Genomic DNA, 18,946 nt, shown 5'->3' with positions numbered 1-18,946 from the left:
TAGGAAACACTGTATACAAGGCCATGAATGGTTACATCAGAGAGAAAACTCATATTCTTAAAGACAACAACCTGTGTTTAACATGGATCTGGTGCTATAATATGAAGACTCAAGGGAACATAGGGAATAGATATAATCCTAGCTTAATTTAAAAGGGAATTCATATACCCATATGGAAGGGGAGAAAACCTATGAACTCATTTGGCCTTGATGGAAGTAGTCATTGAATAACTGAGCTATGAAAATAGAATAAGACAGGATTGTTTATCTGAAAAGCTGGTTTAGTTATGTGAGATCCTGTACTTCCTTAAAAGCCTTGTCTCTGAGTATTAATCTATTATTCTTCTGTGACTCATCGTGAGCAAGAAGCTACATAGTGAGTTTTGGAGCCCAGTCCTAATGGATATATGTACAAAATGCTCGCATAACTAAGGCTCAGGGAATACTTTGGAAAGGTAGTGGAAAAATTCTGAGAGCCACAGGATCAGAGAGTTTGCTATGAAATTGTGTCTCCTAGTAACATCAGAAGCTCTACCTGTAAAGGCTCATCAATATTACTGAACAAAGTATTGCTGAATAATGTGGACACAAACAAACATGTGAAAAGGTCAGGGGAAAGGCCACAAAGCCTCAGTTCTACACAAAGTACTGTTGACAACTAAGTGAAGCTGGTCATGGTAGAGGTACTCAGAAGAGCACACTGATTGTCCAGTATCAAATATAGATGTATCTCCAAATACATATATTCATGCTCTAACAGTGAAAAAAGAGGCCAGAAATTTGAAGAAGAGTGGGGCAGGTTATTTTGGAGGGTATAGAAAGAGAAAATGAGAAAAACATTGTAATTAAATTACAATGTAACAAACATTGGGAGGGAGAGAAGAATTGCAGGGCCTCAATAACATTGGCACCTACCTGTGAAAATTCATATAACCATTTGTGGGCTTTCTAGAATGGCACAACATCTGACAGGGCCTGTCATGGGGGAAACATATTAAGGGAATTCTACATTGAAAATGACAGAAATCAAAATTAGGTGGAACTCATAGACAGGTGCTGATCTTGTTATTCAGAGAGGAGCATATTCCTGCAGATAAACTGGTACTGCCTCTCTGACCTGAGACACAGGAGGACCACAGCCATACAATGTGTCACTTGACTGGTCTCCTGGCTGTGCTCAGCTACTGCTGATTTGCATATGTCCACACCCTACTGATGTCTTCATAGTCAAGTCACACCCTGTGCTGGAGTCAGCCTCACACAGGTCCCAGCACAGACATGAGGGCCACCACTCAGCTCCTGGGATTGCTGCTGCTCTGGCTTACAGGTAAGGAAGACGGCACTGAAATTTATTCAGCTGACTATTGTCAGTGCTGTCTGGTCTCCGGGAAAGTCTAACAGAATTAAATTGATTTCAATTTTCCAATCTCAGGTGTCAGATGTGACATCCAGATGACCCAGGCTCCAGCCTTTCTATCTGCATCTCTGGGGGACAGTGTCACCATCACATGCTTGGCAAGTCAGGACATTGGTTGGGGTTTAGCATGGCATCAGCAGAAACCAGGGAAACCTCCTAAGCTCCTGATCTATGCTGGAGATACTTTGGCAGATGGGGTCCCATCGAGATTCAGTGGCAGTAGATCTGGCACACAGTTTTCTCTCAAGATCAGCAGCCTGCAGCCTGAAGATGTGGCAACTTATTACTGTCAACAGTATAGGAGTACCCCACCCACAGTGATTCAAGTCATGACAAAAACCACACAAGGAAGTAGAAGTGAGAGCTCAGGCTGCCCAAATTGCTGTTTCTGTTGTCTTAAGCTATTGAGAGTGTTTCTCTTTTCTCTTAACCAGTATTTAAAGTTCAATGTGATATTTTTGTATAGGGAGCAGATAAATTTCTTATTGTCCTAAATATCTGTCCTCTTCCTAAGCACTAGGATTAAAATCAGAGGAGTAGGTCTATTGACTCATAGGAAGTCTTACCTTTTCCTGTGTTGCAGATAAGGCAACAGTTGAGATTTATACAACAGAGAGGTAAACACACAGACACACACACAAACACCAGGTGCATTCATACCCCTATACAAACATATACCAAGCAGAAGTTATTAGAAACATTACTCTACAGTTAAAATTAGAAAATTAGTATCTTATAATATTAAAAATCCTGTGGGTATAGGCTCCAAACAAAGCAATAAGGTCATTCAAACCCATGGCTTTATAGCAGCCTCTACCATAGTTAGAGCACTGGTTAAGAATACTGGCTTGTCTTTCAGAGGATCCGGGTTTGATTCTTAGAACCCAAAGGACTGCTATCCACACTCTATAACTCTACTTTCCAGGATAGCTGAGCCTTTCTTCTGTGTGCTGAGGTCATCACACTCACATGGCACACAAATATCTATGACAGCAAAACAGGAATACACATAAAATAAAATTAAGTAAATCTTATACATTTTAAAATCCTGTGGAACTAATATTCTGACAAACTGCTACTTGGAACAGAGTATTCTCAGAATCTAGAGTCTATTATTTTCTGAAAGTAAGGTTTCCTGCTCATAGGGTCCTCAGACAGCTTGTCATCTCTCTTATATGCATGGAGGAAGGGAGCATTTCCTAAATTAAGTGTTTATTCATTTCTCTCCTTATTAGGAGGGTAAATGTCTTAGCCACTTTTCTATTGCTATGACAAAACACCAGAACCAAGACAATTTATAAAAGAAAGATTTAATTTACTGTTGTGGAAGACTGGTCCATGACAAACATGGTTAAAGGCAGGCAGCAGGCAGACAGGGATGGCCCTGGAGCTAAGAGTTTACATTCTTCCTTTGCCCTTCCTTCCTTCCTTCCTTCCTTCCTTCCTTCCTTCCTTCCTTCCTTCCTTCCTTCCTTCCTTCCCTTCCTTCCTTCATTCTTTCGTTCCTTCCATTCTCCTTTACTTCCTCTTATCCTCTGTCTCCTCTAGTTCTTCTTTGTTGTCATCTTTGTCTTTTTTGCATACTGTGTAAAGTGACAGTTTCTGGAATCCTGTTTTCTACTAATGTCTGTTTTCATCTTTCTCTCCATAGTATCAGATGGTGAAATAATTCTCACTCAGAATCCAGCATCCAAGACCACATCAGGAGCGGAGAAGGTCACTCTCACCTGCAGTGCCAGCTCAAGTGCAAGTTCCAATTACTTCCACTGGTACGGGTAGGAGCCAGGAGCCTCCCCTATGCTCCTGGTTTATGGAACCTCCAACTTGGCTTCAGGAGTCCCAGCTCACTTCAGTGCCAGTGGGTCTGGGACATCACACTCTCACAATCAGCAGTATGGAGGCTGAAGATGCTGCCATTAACTACTGTCAACAGAAGAGCAATGTCCCATTCACACAGTTCTACAAAGCAGAAAAAAAACTGCTTTGGCCTTCTCAGACACTGCTGCTTCCTTCTTAGAAGAAGACAGATGGTCAACATTTTGACTGAGTTGTGACAAAAATCTCCAAATATTTCTGCAATGGAAGCAAGAGTCAAATTTCACTCAAGGGCCTTAAGCCACTTTCCTTGCAAAGAAGAAGTAAATATATAAATGGAGATAGTGGGATGAGACAATCAGAGACCCCATCTTTTTGGCATTCTGTGCAGAGAACTATTTCAGAGCTGTGATTTAGATTTCCTGAACAAGGAAATGACTCTGGAGAGGATGTCACTGGGCATTTGTGAATATTTGCAGGGCTGTATGAGTCATAATTTTATAACTGTTTCCAATGTAAGGGTAACCAACAGCTCTGCCCCAGAGTAGTCCTTCATCAGAGAATGGCTTATGGCTTGGTTTCAAGGGGGAATAACTAAACACTGAACTCATAGTTCTCTATCATCTCTTCATGAATTGGGAAATACTAATGATAGTATCTTTCTGACTATTTGTAGAGTGTGCAGCACTGTGGAAATGGGTGTGATTAACAAACAAGCCCTAATATAAGAGACTTGTAAAACTTATTATTTCAATGGGTCTTCATTCATTCTACTACCTAAAATACAGCTTGAGAACATTGTATATAATGTAGACTTTAAAATTTAGAGATTTTAGGAACATATACATACGTATGCTCACAGACAGAAGCTCCCAATTATGTCCCTACATACAATGATTGAACTGGATCATTTTTAAATTTTTACCTTAAGGCAATGCATACTCAATACAAGCCTTCTTTCAGATTTTAAATGCTTTCCTCCTCTGCACTGTGGATTGTGATGCCAGTGGTTTTGCTTGAGCCTGAGCTGTAGGAGCTATAATAGCAGCAACACCCTGGAAGCCAGGTGATGACTGAGGAAACCCCTCATTGTGTCTTATTTAATAAACTTCAATACACTGTCTACAATTTATTATAGAAATATGGTAGGGCTTATATTGGCTAGTCAAACCACAATATTGCCAAATATAAATATACTTAGGATATTCCAAAGAATGTTTATATTGAATGTATTCATGACTGGTATTATTTCCAATCTATATGATTTGATGTAATGTAACTTAAGTGTGGATTGAATGTTTCCATAAGAAATATTAAATTTTCTGCTCCATTAACTTTTAAAACTATGTTTAATCCTTTATCAATATTTTGGAGCTGGTTTCAAAATTAGAGGTTTTTTCCTGATAAATATCTGTTTTCATCTAGCTGTGACTGACCTCCAAAGTGTGTAGGAAGATGGCTTTGAATTTCTAACAGCCCTGTTTCCCACTCCCATGAGGTGGGATACAGGAGTGCACCACCAGCACATGTTCAAGCAATGCTGGGGCTATAACCCAGTTGGTGTTTTTGCTTTTGTTTTCATACTAGGCAAGAACTCCACCAATTAAGCTACATCTCAGTACAATATTTTCTTATTTCCCAGTAGTAAGAATTGAACTGTGTAAGTATGTGCTCTGCACATAGTTATGTGTAATAGCTTACACATAATTCTTCCTAAGGCTTCTTTTCATACTCAGGCAGAAACAATACACTTTTGTTTCCTACCTTTTTCTGAGTGCATTGCAATTTGCTGTCAATCCTCCTCCACTTTTTTCTTGACTGCACTTAAACAAAGACCTAGTTCTAGCTTCATTTTAACAATTTATGCAGGAGAGGGAGGCAATAATACATGTCTATCCAGTCAACATCACCCACCCTTTGCCCATCACTGCAATATTACAGACAAATGAGGTTTCTAATTTTTTTTATTCAATTGCCATGCAGCACTTTCCTCTAATCCCTGTCCATTTCTGTGAGAGTAGTCTAGGTACATTTCACACTAATAGTTAGCCAGTGGAAACTGGAGATCCTGAGAATTCCTTGTGTTCCAGAGTTACAAAAGCCTGTCATAGGACTCTAGCCATGAACAATGATCTTCCTGATAAGTAAGATCAGTGTTCTCCAAAATCTCTTGATACTTTTTTTGGAAGGATCTGAGGGCATGTACTTTCTCCACACTAAATGAGTAAAACTTTTATATGTTCTTCCCTAGTGCCCTTCAGTTATCAATACATAGACCACACTGCTGGGAACTAGCCCATGATATCAGAACTAGGTAAGCTCTATTTTGTCAATATGTTTTTCTTCTGAGTAATCTCACCATTTCACACACTTCTATAGATAATACATTACTGGTGCTATGGTGGTTTAACCAGCACTCCAAGAAATAGATCCTACATGGACCATAATGATACAAGACAATGAAATGTGCTGGAAAATGGACTTTAGAGGAGTGTTAATTAGACTGATTTATGATGATTAGGGACTGACCAAGTTCTCTCCATCTTATTATATCTTGTGTCCAATATACCTGTATAATATTCTGAGAATGCAGCTTCATGGAGAAGGTAAACGTTGAGAAAGCCAGCTGATAGAGGCCCCATACTGTGTCATTCCAACCACAAAACACTTGGTCCTAGTAAATTCTTCCCAGACAATAAGACAGCAAATGGGCTTCTGTGATGATTCACTCAGGTGTGGGGAAGTGCAGCACACACAGAATGTCTTCCATCATCTGCTTTCCTCATCTGGTACCTGAGTGAGAATCTCTGTAGAGATCAAATATACTCCGTATAATCACTGTGTGTGGATGTTTTGTGTTTTGCTTTTATGAAATGCTTCAGAGAATGTGACAATCAGTATGTGATTTGGGAGAGATATAAGGACAAATAATATAAAGAGAAAAATCATAAGTGGAATTATATATTTTAAAAAAAGGTCATAAGCAATTACAATGATAATTTCCAGGAACTATTTGAAATGATACTCAGCAGTTAAGAGCACATCTTGTTCTCACAGATGACCCTGGTTCAATTCCCAGTGCCTAAAGGCATGGTGCCTTGAAACCTGACCAGTTACATCACATCTGACACCATGTTCTGTCCAGTTTCAGACACCCATGTGTTATAGATGCAGGTAAATCTGTCATGTACATTAAAAAATTTTAAACTTTTAGTAATGTTCAGTGCAGTATCCATATGAAAAGCATTTCATATCAACTATATGTTTTAAGACAGTTGCTGCCAATTTTGAAATAAATTCCCATTTTATTGCACTCTGCAAAAAGATTTGAGTGCTTAATCAAAATATATACACATATATGGTGTCAGAGACATACTCAAGTAAAGGCATGGAAATATGTCAGGGAACATCATTTTATCTGTGTTGCAGATACTTTGTTATGTCCCTCAACATAAACACTATGATCACAAATGTCAAAGCCAACTTTGTCATTGATTTTCAGGTCAGCCTTTATCTTAGCAAATCCACTTATCCATTCATTCTGGCACTTCTGTGACCATCATCATTTTCATTCCCTGAGGAGATGTCTTTTTCATCCGTCCCTATCACTATTTCCTACAGAGTATTTACCTGCACATGTAAAATTCTTCCCATTAAACCCTTCATGGAAATCACACTAAATTCACCACATCTTTTATTTTATTTTATTTTATTTTACAATACTATTCAGTTCTACATAACAGCCACAGATTCCCTTGTTCTCCCCCTTCCTGCCCTCCTCCCTTCCCCCAGCCCACCCCCCTTTCCCACCACCTCCAGATCAAGGCCACCCCGAGGACTGAGATTGACCTGATAGACTCAGTCCAGGCAGGTCCAGTCCCCTCCTTCCAGATTGAGCCAAGCATCCCTGTATAAGTCCCAGATTTCAAACAGCTATCACATTCAGCAAGGCCAGGACCTGGTACCACTGCCTAGATGCCTCCCAAACAGATCAAGCCAATCAACTGTCTCACCTATTAGAGGGCCTGATCCAGTTGGGGCCCCCTCAGCCTTTGGTTCATTGTTCATGTGTTTCCATTCGTTTGGCTATTTGTCCCTGTGCTTTATCCAACCTTGGTTTCACCAATTCTCGCTCATATAAAACCTCTTTCTCGCTAATTAGACTCCCAGCGCTCCACCCAGGGCCTAGCCGTGGATGTCTGCATCTAGATTCCTCAGTACTTGGATGGGGTTTCTGGCACAACTATTAGGGTGTTTGGCCATCCCATCACCAGAGTAGGTCAGTCCCGTCTGTCTCTCGGCCATTGCCAGCAGTCTATTGTGGGAGTATCTTTGTGGATTTCTGTGGGCCTCTTTAGCACTTTGTTTCTTCCTTTTCTCATGTGGTCTTCATTTACCATGGTCTCATATTCCTTGTTCTCCTGGGTGGGATCTCCTGCTCTCTTTCCCTCGACCCTCACCGTTCATTGCTCCCACTCATGTCCAGGCTGTTCATGTAGATCTCATAGATTTCTCCATCATTGGGTGATCCCCGTGTCTTTCTTGGGGTCCTGTTTTCCAGGCAGCCTCACTGGTGATGTGAGTAGCAGTCCAGTCATCCTTGTTCCACATCTAGTATCCTCCTATGAATGAGTACATACCATATTTGTCTTTCTGAGTCTGGGTTACCTCCTTCAGGATGATTTTTTCTAGATCCATCCATTTGCCTACAAACCTCATGATGTCATTGTTTTTCTCTGCTGAGTAGTATTCCATTGTGTATATGTGCCACAATTTATTTATCCATTCTTCAGTTGAAGGACATCTAGGTTGTCCTAATAAAGGGGATGCATAGAATTATGTCAGGGAACATAATTTTATCTGTGTTGCAGATACTTTGTTATGTCCCTCAAACATAAACACTATGATCACAAATGTCAAAGCCATCTGTGTCATTGATTTTCAGGTCAGCCATTTTATTAGCAAATCTACCTATCCATTTATTCTGGCACTTCTCCTGTGACCATCATCATTTTCATTCTCACCCTTCCCTAACACTATTTCCTACCGAGTGTTTGCCTGCTCATGTAAAATTCATCCCATTAAACCCTTCATGGAAACTCACAATAAGTTCACCACATCTTTACTCTCAATGAGCACAGGCTCTAGACCCCACTGTATATATAACTCCCCATGTGTAGCTTCTACTTCAACTTTTCCCCATGCTTCTCTCACCACACATGTTGTGCCCCTCCAATCCAAACTAAACATATACATATATGTTTATATACATTCTTTTAGTATCTTGAATAGATATGATGCCCATGGCATATGCAAGTTTAAGAAACACTGTATTCAAGGACATGAATGATTACTTCAAAGAGAAAATTCATAAACTTGTGTTTAAAGTGGATCTGGTGCAATAATCTGAAGACTCAAAGGAAAATTTTGCATAGATACAATCCCAGCTTAATTTAAAAGGGAACTCATATACCCATAATAAAGGGGATACAACCCATGAATTCATTTGTCCTTGATGGAAGTATTTATTGAATAACTGAGCTATGAAAATAGAATAAGACAAGATTGTTTATCTGAAAAGCTGATTTAGTTATGTGAGATCCTTTCCTTCCTTAAAAGCCATGTCTCTCATTATTCTATTATTCTGTGACTCATCATGAGCAAGAAGTTATATAGTGAGTTTTGGAGCCCAGTCCTAATGTATATATGTTCCAAATGCTCCCATGAATAAGGATCAGGGAATATTTTGGAAAGCTAGTGGAAAGATTCTGAGAGCCTACGTTTCAGGGAGTTTACTGTGAAATTGTGTCTCCTAGTAACATCAGAAGCTCTACCTGTAAAGGCTCACCAACATTACTGAACAAATGATAGATGACTAAGGAGGACACAAACAAACATGTGAACAGGTCAGGGGAAAGGCCACAAAGCCTCAGGTCTACACAAAGTACTATAGACAACTACGTGAAGATGGGCATGGTAGAGGTACTCAGAAGAGCACACTGACTGTCCAGTGTCTAATTGTCATCCCTAAAGACATACATACAAGTAACACATTATATGAACTCAACAGTTTATATTTAGAAATATATAGGTATCTCCAAATACATATATTCATGCACTAAGAGTGGAAGAAGAGGCCAGAAATTTGAAGAGGAGTGGAGAGGCATATTTTGGAGGGTCTAGAAAGAGAAAATGAGAGAAACGTTATAATTTCATTTAACTAATAAATGGTGGGAGAAGGGAAGAACTGCACAGCCTCAATAACATCTGCATCAACAATGAAAATTCATATAACCATTTGTGGGCTTTCTAGAATGGTACTACATCTGACAGGGCCTGCCATGGAGGAAAACATAATAAGAGGATTATACATTGAAAATGACAATAATCAAAATAAGATTGAACTCATAGACAGGTGCTGTTCTTGTTGTTCAAAGAGGAGCACATTCCTGCAAATAAACTTGCACTTCCTCTCTGATCTGAGACAGAGGAGGACCACATATAATGTGTCACTTGACTGGTCTTGTAGCTGTGCTGATCCTCTGGTGATTTGCATGGTTTCAGACCCCACTGCTCTGAGGTCTTCATAGTCAGGTCACATCCTGTGCTGGTGTCAGCCTCACACAGGTCACAAAACAGACATGAGGGGCCCCACTCAGCTCCTGGGGTTGCTGCTGCTCTGGCTTACAGGTAAGGAAGACGGCACTGAAATTTATTCAGCTGACTGTTGTCAGTGCTGTCTGGTCTCCGGGAAAGTCTAACAGAATTAAATTGATTTCAATTTTCCAATCTCAGGTGTCAGATGTGACATCCAGATGACCCAGGCTCCAGCCTTTCTATCTGCATCTCTGGGGGACAGTGTCACCATCACATGCTTGGCAAGTCAGGACATTGGTTGGGGTTTAGCATGGCATCAGCAGAAACCAGGGAAACCTCCTAAGCTCCTGATCTATGCTGGAGATACTTTGGCAGATGGGGTCCCATCGAGGTTCAGTGGCAGTAGATCTGGCACACAGTTTTCTCTCAAGATCAGTAGTCTACAGCCTGAAGATGTGGCAGATTATTTCTGTCTGCAGGATTACAGTACCCCTCCCACAGTGATACAAGCCATAACATAAACCACCCAAGGAAGCAGAAGTGAGAGCCTCAGCTGCCAAAATTGCTCCTTCTGATGTGTTCCACTTCTGAGAGTGTTTCTCTTTCTTCTTAGCCAGTATTTAAAGTTCAATGAGATATTTTTATATAGGGGAAAAATGCCTTTGTTAATATCCTAAATATCTTTCCTCTTCCTGAGCACTAGCATTGAAATCAGGGGAGTAAGTCTCTATTCTTACAGGAAATCTTACCTTTCCTGTGTTGCAGATAAGGCAAGAGTTGAGATTTCTACAACAGAGAAGTAAACACACAGACACACACACATCCACATACAAAAACCAGGTCCATTGATACCACTATACAAACATAAACCATGAAGAAGTTACAGAAAAATTATTATCCAATTAAAATTAGAAAATTAGTATCTTACTATAGTATTAAAACCCTGTAGGTCCAGGCTGCAAACAAAGCAATATGATCAGTCAAACCATGGCTTCATAGCAACTTCTACTATAGCCAGAACCCTGGTTAAGAGCACTGGCTTGTCTTTCAGAAGATCTGGGTTTGATTCCTAGAGCCCAAGTACTGCTATCAACTCTTTGTAACTACTTCCAGGATAGCTGAGATTTTCTTCTGTGTGCTGAGGTCACTGCTCTCACATGGCACACAAATATATGTGCTGGCAAAACAGGAATACACATAAAATAAAATTAACTAATCCTATATACTTAAAAATCCTAAGGAACTAGTATTCTGACAAACTGCTACTGGGAACAGAGTATTCTCAGAATCTAGATTCTATTATTTACTGAAAGTAAGGCTTCCTGTTCAAGGAGTCCTCAGACAGTTTGTCAACTCTCTTATATGCATGGAGGAAAGGAGCCTTTTCTACATTGAGTGTTTATTCAGTTCTCTCCTTGTTAGGAGGGTAAATGTCTTAGTCACTTTTCTATTGCTGAGTCGAAACACCACAATCAAGGCAATTTAAAGAAGAAAGCATTTAATTTGGAGGCTTACTGCTGTGGAAGATTTGTCCATGACAGTCATGGTTATAGGCAGGCAGCAGGCAGACAGAGATAGCCCTGTAGCTAAGAGTTTACATCTTTATCTTCACATATAAAGCATAGAGAGGAAGAGCGCTAACTGAGAAAGGAACAACAGCTTCCTCGAGTTGCATGCACACACCAATTTCCAACCAAGCAATCAGGTCATTCCAATCCCAGACTTCATAGCAGTCAAATCCACCCAGATGAATATAATGAAGTAGAGTTAGTCAAACAAATCAGCATATAACTAACTTTGTGCTGCTCATGGTGTCCTTAAAATAATACTTTATGGAAGTCATTGTGTTTACTATCTTAGGCATATACATGAACTACCACTCATATGATTGCAATCATATACATCACTGGAAAAGAACATATGCATTCAACAAAATCTGTCAATCAACACAGAAAATTATACACTTTGACCCCCTTAGCAACCAACGTTTCCTCCTGGTGGATGATGAACAGAAGTTTATAGAATTATCTATTGAGGGATTTTCATACAGGGCCTTCAGTTCTATTGCATTTTATCTTTTCTGGAGTTTGCTTTCATTTTTTTTTGATTTTTCGAGACAGGGTTTTTCTGTGTAGCTTTGTGCCTTTCCTGGGACTCACTTGGTAGCCCAGGCTAGCCTCGAACTCACAGAGATCCACTTGGTTCTGCCTCCCGAATGCTGGGATTAAAGGCGTGTGCCACCAATGCCCAGCGCTTTCATTCTTAATAAAATCGCTGATATATTGTTATAACATAGATCACTGTGAGGTGTTCCTCTATTAGAAGAAAAATGAATTATATCCTCATTTTTTCTATAATCTATCTATTCATTAACTCCCCAAAAGACACCTATATAATTAATAAAATTGCTCATTTTAATCTGCTATATGATACTATAAAGTTCTCATTCTACATATCTGAAAGTTGCTGAGGATACTCAAAAGTTGCACATGCATGATATAAATATGTTCACAAGGATCATCATTCTTATAATTCTGTGACAGTAATTACAGTTGACATTTTACTTGCCAATACTTAGGAACAATATTAGGGTGCCTGAGGATGTCTATAGACAGCATGGTTAGGAGCTCTGATTTCAGAACAGCATTAGGGAATCCAACACTTCAAGTAGAAAAGTTCATATATATATATATATAATATATATATATTTATATATATATATATATAGGCTTTTGTTTTCCTGTATGTATCACACATCATGCTCACACAGAAGCTTCAGGTGCAAAAATTCTCTTTTTGGAGAATTGTGAGACATTTTTGTACATGCTCATTTGAGGCTAAGTTTAGATATGCAAATTTAGGTAAGCATCAGTCTCCTGGGCCCTCCCACTAAAACTTCCTAGTGATCTTAAATCCTGTCTCTATAGAAGAGATGTTGTCAGCATGTGGGGACACTAAGAGAAATACCTGGAGCATCCAGGATTATTCTTCTTTCCTGAGGGGTTTGTGTTATGACTTGAATCACTGTAGGAGGGTGGACAGTGACAAGTTGCAACATATTCAGGCACAAGGCTGCTGATGGGGAGAGTGAAATTTGTCCCATAATTATTACCACTGAACCATGATGTGAACCCAAGATGGCAAACAGAATGCATCCTAGGTGAAAATCTTTTGAATATTTCCTAGGTTCTTCTGGTGTCAGCAAATGTAACTGTTAATATTCCAACTTGCCTGAAATGTGATGGTGATAGTCTCCTAGATATACCAGCAGGGTGGATGGAGACTAGGTCATCAGGATGTCACATCTAGCTCCTTAGATTGCAAATATATAAGTATACACACAATAAATAATATTCCCAGAGCAGTTTCCCGAAAGACCAAGCAACAATGACTACTATAAATGGATAAGTATCCAGATTTAGCCCTTTTCATCCAGAACCCAGAGCATCAACAGCCCCTGTAATTGAGTGGAAACCCTCAAGCCTATGATGTGTCTTGATTTTAACTGACACCTGTACAGGTTGTGTCCAGATTATTCAAGAAGTATGAATGGAGTAGGCTGTAGTGTGGACACATGAAAATCAGCAGAGATTTTTATGAGCTGGGCACAACAATAATCAATATGCATTAGACAGCTATGGTGATTTTTTTTGTGCTGAAATGTGATTATATTTGTATGTTAATATAGTTGCCTAGAGATCAGAGCTAAGAGAAAGCCATTTAGCAGAGGTCCAGAGGTGGTGGCACAGGCCCTTAATCCGGTCACATGGCAGGCAGAATCCCTGTGTATTCAAGGACACAGCCAAGCAGTGACCCAAAACTTTAATCTCAGTACCAACCATAGAGACCTGGAGGTCTGTTTAAACAGGCAGTGACGAGGAAGTCCTGTGGTTGGGTTTACAGCCCATGAGAAAGCAGAACAGAAAGACAATAACAAGACAAGATACAGGAAGAAGGTCTCTCTCTCAGGAGAAGGACAGCAGCAAGTGGTAAGATAAGGTGGTCTTAGTTCTTAGCTGCTGCTTGATCTCTGGGCTTTTAACTCTTTATTTGGCTGTGTGTTTCCTACTTAATAAGACCTTTAGAATTACATCTACACATAGCCATCATGAGCTTCATGATACACTAAGGAATTCATGTGCTTTCTTCCTAAGGAATAAACATCTTCCATTTCTTTATATTAAGCACTGGAGAACTGAACCAGGAGATTAAATCAGTAAGAGAAGCTTTAACTATTTTGTTCTCTGAGTCAAGTTTATATTAGTAGTTCCACGAACTATTGTAACAAATGACCAACATTTGTACTTTAAATGAAGAGGATGTAATATCTCATCATTCTAAAGAAAGGAATTGTAGAATCAGGGTCAATGAGTCAAGTTCAGGATGTGGTTGTAGAGCCTCTAGAGAGGATTTAATGGAAATTTTGCCCATTGATTTTTTTCCCAAACTCTGTAGCTCTCACTTCTCTGTGGCCTCATCACCTTATTGTTTTCTGTACTCACATGCACTTCTTTTACGTGTATATTAAATCTTTTATTCAGTATGTTTGTGTTTGCATCCAAGGTCCAACTGATTAACCAGCCTCCCTCACATAATAGCTAAAACTATGACACACCACTCAGGTAGTAAACCAGTACCGTCAAACTTTCTATGTGTATATTACATTCTGCCTTTTTTTCTCCCACTTCATCTGTTTCCTTGTTCCACACTCTTGTTCCTTCTGTTATTTTTAGTCTCTCTTATCCACAATAGTATTGCAATCTCTTTATTTCTGAGAGAAGATACAGCAAGTACAAGATACTCAGAGTGATTCTGTATGAGGGAAGTTATATAGTTTTACATAAAGAGCTGCTTTTTCTCCAGTGTTATGCGGGAAAGGACACAGAGATTAGTGTTGATAGTTTGGAGAGTAGAACTGTCTATACTATGTTTTGACCAAAGTACACAATATAAATTTATGAAAATCTAATAATAAGTGCCCCATTATTTTGTATAATTTAAAAAACACCTCGATCCTTTCAGATTCCTACACCCCTTAGTTTCAGGGTAGAAGTATTTGCCCATATCTCAAGAAGAAACCATCTCCATCCCCTGTTTTAAGTCTTTTAGAAGTTAGTGTGGGATCAATGAAGTAGAGTCTACAGCATAAAAATGACTGTGTTTTGGAAAAAAACCTCATAGTTAAGTGTCCAATGTTTTAAGGAATATTTTGAAATGTTTACACTCTTGCTTCTGATTCATCGAATAATTTTTTGTCATGACTTGTATCACTGTGGTACAAGGTATAACATTGCAGACATCGAGTATTTGCTTATCTTTGGTCAGTGCTGTCCAGATTGTCAGGTAATGACTGTTTTAGGAGTGTTTAATCAGGTAGGTATTTGTCTTGTGTTTTTAATGCCAGGTGTCACATTTAATGTGCAGACAACCCAGACTCCATCTCTGCATTTCTGGAAGAAAATGTCACCATCACTTGATAGACTAGTGAGGAAATTGATTACTCATTAGCTTGATATCTACAGAAGCAAGAGAAAGTTCCTGAGCTCTACTTGGTAGATGGAGTCCTTTCAATGTTCAAGGTCAGTGGATCTGAGGTAGGGTATTCTCTCACCATCAGTAGTTTGGAGTCTGAAGATGCTGTGAATTATTATTGTCAACATTTTTGGGATACTCGAAAAGTGATACAATGAATAGTATTATAACATGAATCACTCTGAGAGGTGAAAGTTTAACACAGCATTGCCCAGGCTGTTCCTACTAGTTGTCTACATTGGCTGAGAATACTTCTCAGATGCAGTACTCTATGGCTCACATTTTCAGAGGTTTCAGTTAATCATGAGAGAGGCATTTAATGCCTCTCAGTTACATCATAGTGGGTCTGGAAGCACAGAGCAAGGACAAAATGGCCACTGATAATATGAATTCAAGTGTCTTTCCTATGTTAATTGCTTTCTCTAATTTGGACTCACCAATAAAGTTTCCATAAACTACCAAAACATGTCAGGGATAAAGAAACAAAAGACTCAAGGACATAAACAAGAAATACTCATAGTTAACCTCTGAAAACCTAAATAGCATATATGATACCTGGATCCTAAAGTCCCCAGTGCCACTGTCTACTGCCTGAAAATCAGAGTAGTCAGAGTCCTGTGGCTGATCTTGGGCACTCTTATGCATGTGCTGTTCTGGCTTGGACTGAGTCCTGAACAGTATGATCAAACTATTATGGAATTTTCTGGGCACTAGTCTGTGTTCTGGAAAATTTAAATCAGTAGGGCCTGACAAGAGGCTGGGCACAACTGTGGGATTGCCTAAGCTCATGTCATTGGCTCATCACAGACCAAGTCATTCCAGGAAGGCCCAAGGAAAACAGGAAGATCAATGGTTTTTCTACAAAGAACAGGCTCCATTCTATAGCCCCAAGAATACTTCCAGTTACTGTGCATGCCCTTTGGCTCTATTTCCATTAATGACAATGACGATCCTATGAATAAGATCCAAAAACCTGATGAAATCTAATTCCTTTCTTTCATTGGTGTGCATGGATTTATTAAGCACAGAATTCCTTGCTGTTAGAACTTTTACTGCATCCTTCAGTAGTTTATGTCTTGGCTTGTATTACTTTGGGAGTGGTACAACAATACTTTTGAAAGTATTAAGAAGCAGCATCTTCAGGATGCAGGCTGCTAGTGGTGAGAGTCCCATTACACTGTCCCAGATACACTGCCACTGAACCTTGAAGGAACTACAAATTCAAAACTAGATGCAAGATATACTAAGAGTTTAGAAGCTTTCCCTGGTTTCTGCTGATACTAGGCTAACCAATTACCAATGTCCTTATTTGCCCTGCAAGTAAGTAATCATGACTCTGTCTCTAGAGATGCAGCCAGGGAGGATGGAGATTGGGTCAGTTGGATGCCAGTCATCGTGTCTGAGATTGGAAACATGCAACCAATATACATTGTTAATAATGGTAGAAATGATTTCTCTGAATTTCCTGTTAGCACTGATAACAAAGGGCCAAATGAATTCACATAGTAGTCCTTCCTTACATTGGATCCAGAACAGCATGAACACTAAAAGCTGAGAGGGAATCTTCATGGCTCTGCTGTGGCATGATGTTGACTAAAGTATAGACAGAGTATGACCAGAGTATTAAGAAGTTCTCAGTGAGTGCAGTACACACACAACAATCATTAGTGACTGGGCAGGGGTGGGCACAGCTGCAATGCTGTTTTATCTTAATAACACAGCTGGGCCATATACAGGTGTCCCAAGCCTGACCAGAATAGTGCAGATTTTGCAGCAGATTATTTCTGCCAATGGTGGATTTTAATACAAGAGCTATTTTGACACAGTTGTGAACATAGCAATGGATACAAATTCTGGTATGAAGTCATTTTCTCCATAGTATTAGGGTTAGGTACAACACCATTTAAAAAAACAACAATGTAAATATTAGAAAGTGGTTTCTTTTTTTATTTATTTTACAATACTATTCAGTTCTACACAATAGCCACAGATTCCCTTGTTCTCTCCCTTCCTGCCCCCCTCCCCTTCCCCCCAGCATACCCCCTATTCCCACCTCCTCCAGATCAAGGTTTTACCTCTTTTTGCTCACAAGTGTTTCTTTTTTTTCTTTATTTATTTCTTTTCTCAGGACAGGGTCTGTCTTAGTATTCCTGGCTGTGTAGATAATGCTGGCCTTGAACTCAGAGGTCTATCTGTCTCTGTCTCCCACATGCTGGAATTAAAGCATGCACTACCATAGCCTAAGTGTGTCTTTACTTACAGCACTTCTGGAAGGTATTGTTCCCTTTGAAATAATATTAGAATACACTCATCAGGAACACAAATGAATGATAAATCATTTGCGATAACCTCTCATCACAGTTATTTTGTGTGCTATACTTAATATTTTGATGTCAATACACAAAAATAACATTGTTTCTTTAAAAAAATGTTTATTAACAGGGAATGGAGACATGCCCCAACAGAGAAGAACACTCATTGAATTCCCAGCACACACATGGTGGCTCTCTACCATCTGTAACTCCAGTTTAACTGGAACCATAACTATCTTCTGGCCTCCAGATGCACCAGACACACATGTTGTACATAGACATACAAGCTGGCAAAATAACCATAAACATTGTGATGAAAAAATAAATATTAAAAAAATTTTGTTGCTGTTGTCAGTGGTGGTGGTGGTGGTGGTGGTGTGTGTGTGTGTAAGTCAGAGGACAACATGAGGGAAGTAGTTCTCTATTTCTACGATATAAGTCACAGGGTTTGAACCTAGGTGTTTGAACTTGGTGGTAAGTGTCTTTACCAGCAGAGCCATTTTAATATCTCCAGAGTGTTTCTTAAGGGTGTGGCTTTAGTAGATCATTCACTGGAAAATCTTCAGGGTTCATTCTTACACAACCACTCAATAGGCTGCAATGTTGTTCTGGTTTGGAGTTCTTATTTTGAATCAAACCATAATATAAACCCTGCACTTCTGCTATTTGCTAACAGTTCCTCAGTATGTAGGGTGAATAGTGATGGTGAAGACTTCAACAAAATCTCTGATTCTAGCTCTAGAAAGATTGTCAGCAGTTTAGATCTGTGGCCATTCTTCCAGAAGTCCTGACTTGAGCTGCCAACATCCACAAGGCAGCTCACAACCATTTATAACTCCCAAACCAGGAGATCCAACACCCTTTTCTGGACTCCTTGGCACTACATGAATGTGGTACAAAGACATACATGTATGCAAAACAACAGAGACATAAAATAATGAAAAATAAAGTATCTGCTTCATCGTCCAACTCTAAAAGAGGAATTATTATAACACAAAAGTGAGAGTCACTTCAGGACTCCAAGATTTACTTGTCTTCAAAGAGAAAGATTGTGATCCTCACCCCTGGGTTTATCTTCTGCTTTCCTCTATGCTGTATCACATTCCTTAAGGTTCAAGTGTAGTTTGTCTTGACCTTGTCTTTGTGGAAAGCAGGGATTTAGTGAAGCCATATAGAGTGCATACTTCAACAAAACTTTTCTTCTTTGCTGGAGAGATTATACTTCATGAATGATGATACTGTACACCATCAACACTGCATTCATCATTACATG

At 39.4% G+C, this 18,946-nt stretch overlaps 1 long non-coding RNA gene and 2 gene segments (V, D, J or C); all 3 read left to right on the top strand.

Annotated features, from left to right (window-relative positions):
- Positions 1-1,218: 1,218 nt before the first annotated feature.
- Positions 1,219-1,926, top strand: LOC114688207. The segment is given in 2 exon segments: positions 1,219-1,327; positions 1,433-1,926. Coding segments are annotated over 2 exon segments (528 nt in total).
- Positions 1,927-9,812: 7,886 nt separating this feature from the next.
- LOC119087718 lies at positions 9,813-10,350 on the top strand. The segment is given in 2 exon segments: positions 9,813-9,922; positions 10,028-10,350. Coding segments are annotated over 2 exon segments (372 nt in total).
- Positions 10,351-13,777: 3,427 nt separating this feature from the next.
- On the top strand, positions 13,778-17,974 carry LOC119087625. Its single transcript, XR_005091104.1, has 3 exons — positions 13,778-13,818; positions 15,234-15,408; positions 17,804-17,974. It is a non-coding gene; the product is annotated as an uncharacterized LOC119087625 (long non-coding RNA).
- The last annotated feature ends 972 nt before the right edge of the window (positions 17,975-18,946 follow it).

The sequence above is a fragment of the Peromyscus leucopus genome, chromosome 3 (assembly GCF_004664715.2).
Source record: "Peromyscus leucopus breed LL Stock chromosome 3, UCI_PerLeu_2.1, whole genome shotgun sequence".
In the NCBI taxonomy this organism is placed as follows: Eukaryota; Metazoa; Chordata; class Mammalia; order Rodentia; family Cricetidae; genus Peromyscus; species Peromyscus leucopus.
The sequence above is the reverse complement of the archived record's forward strand: the minus strand, read 5'-3'. Positions and strand labels throughout refer to the sequence as shown.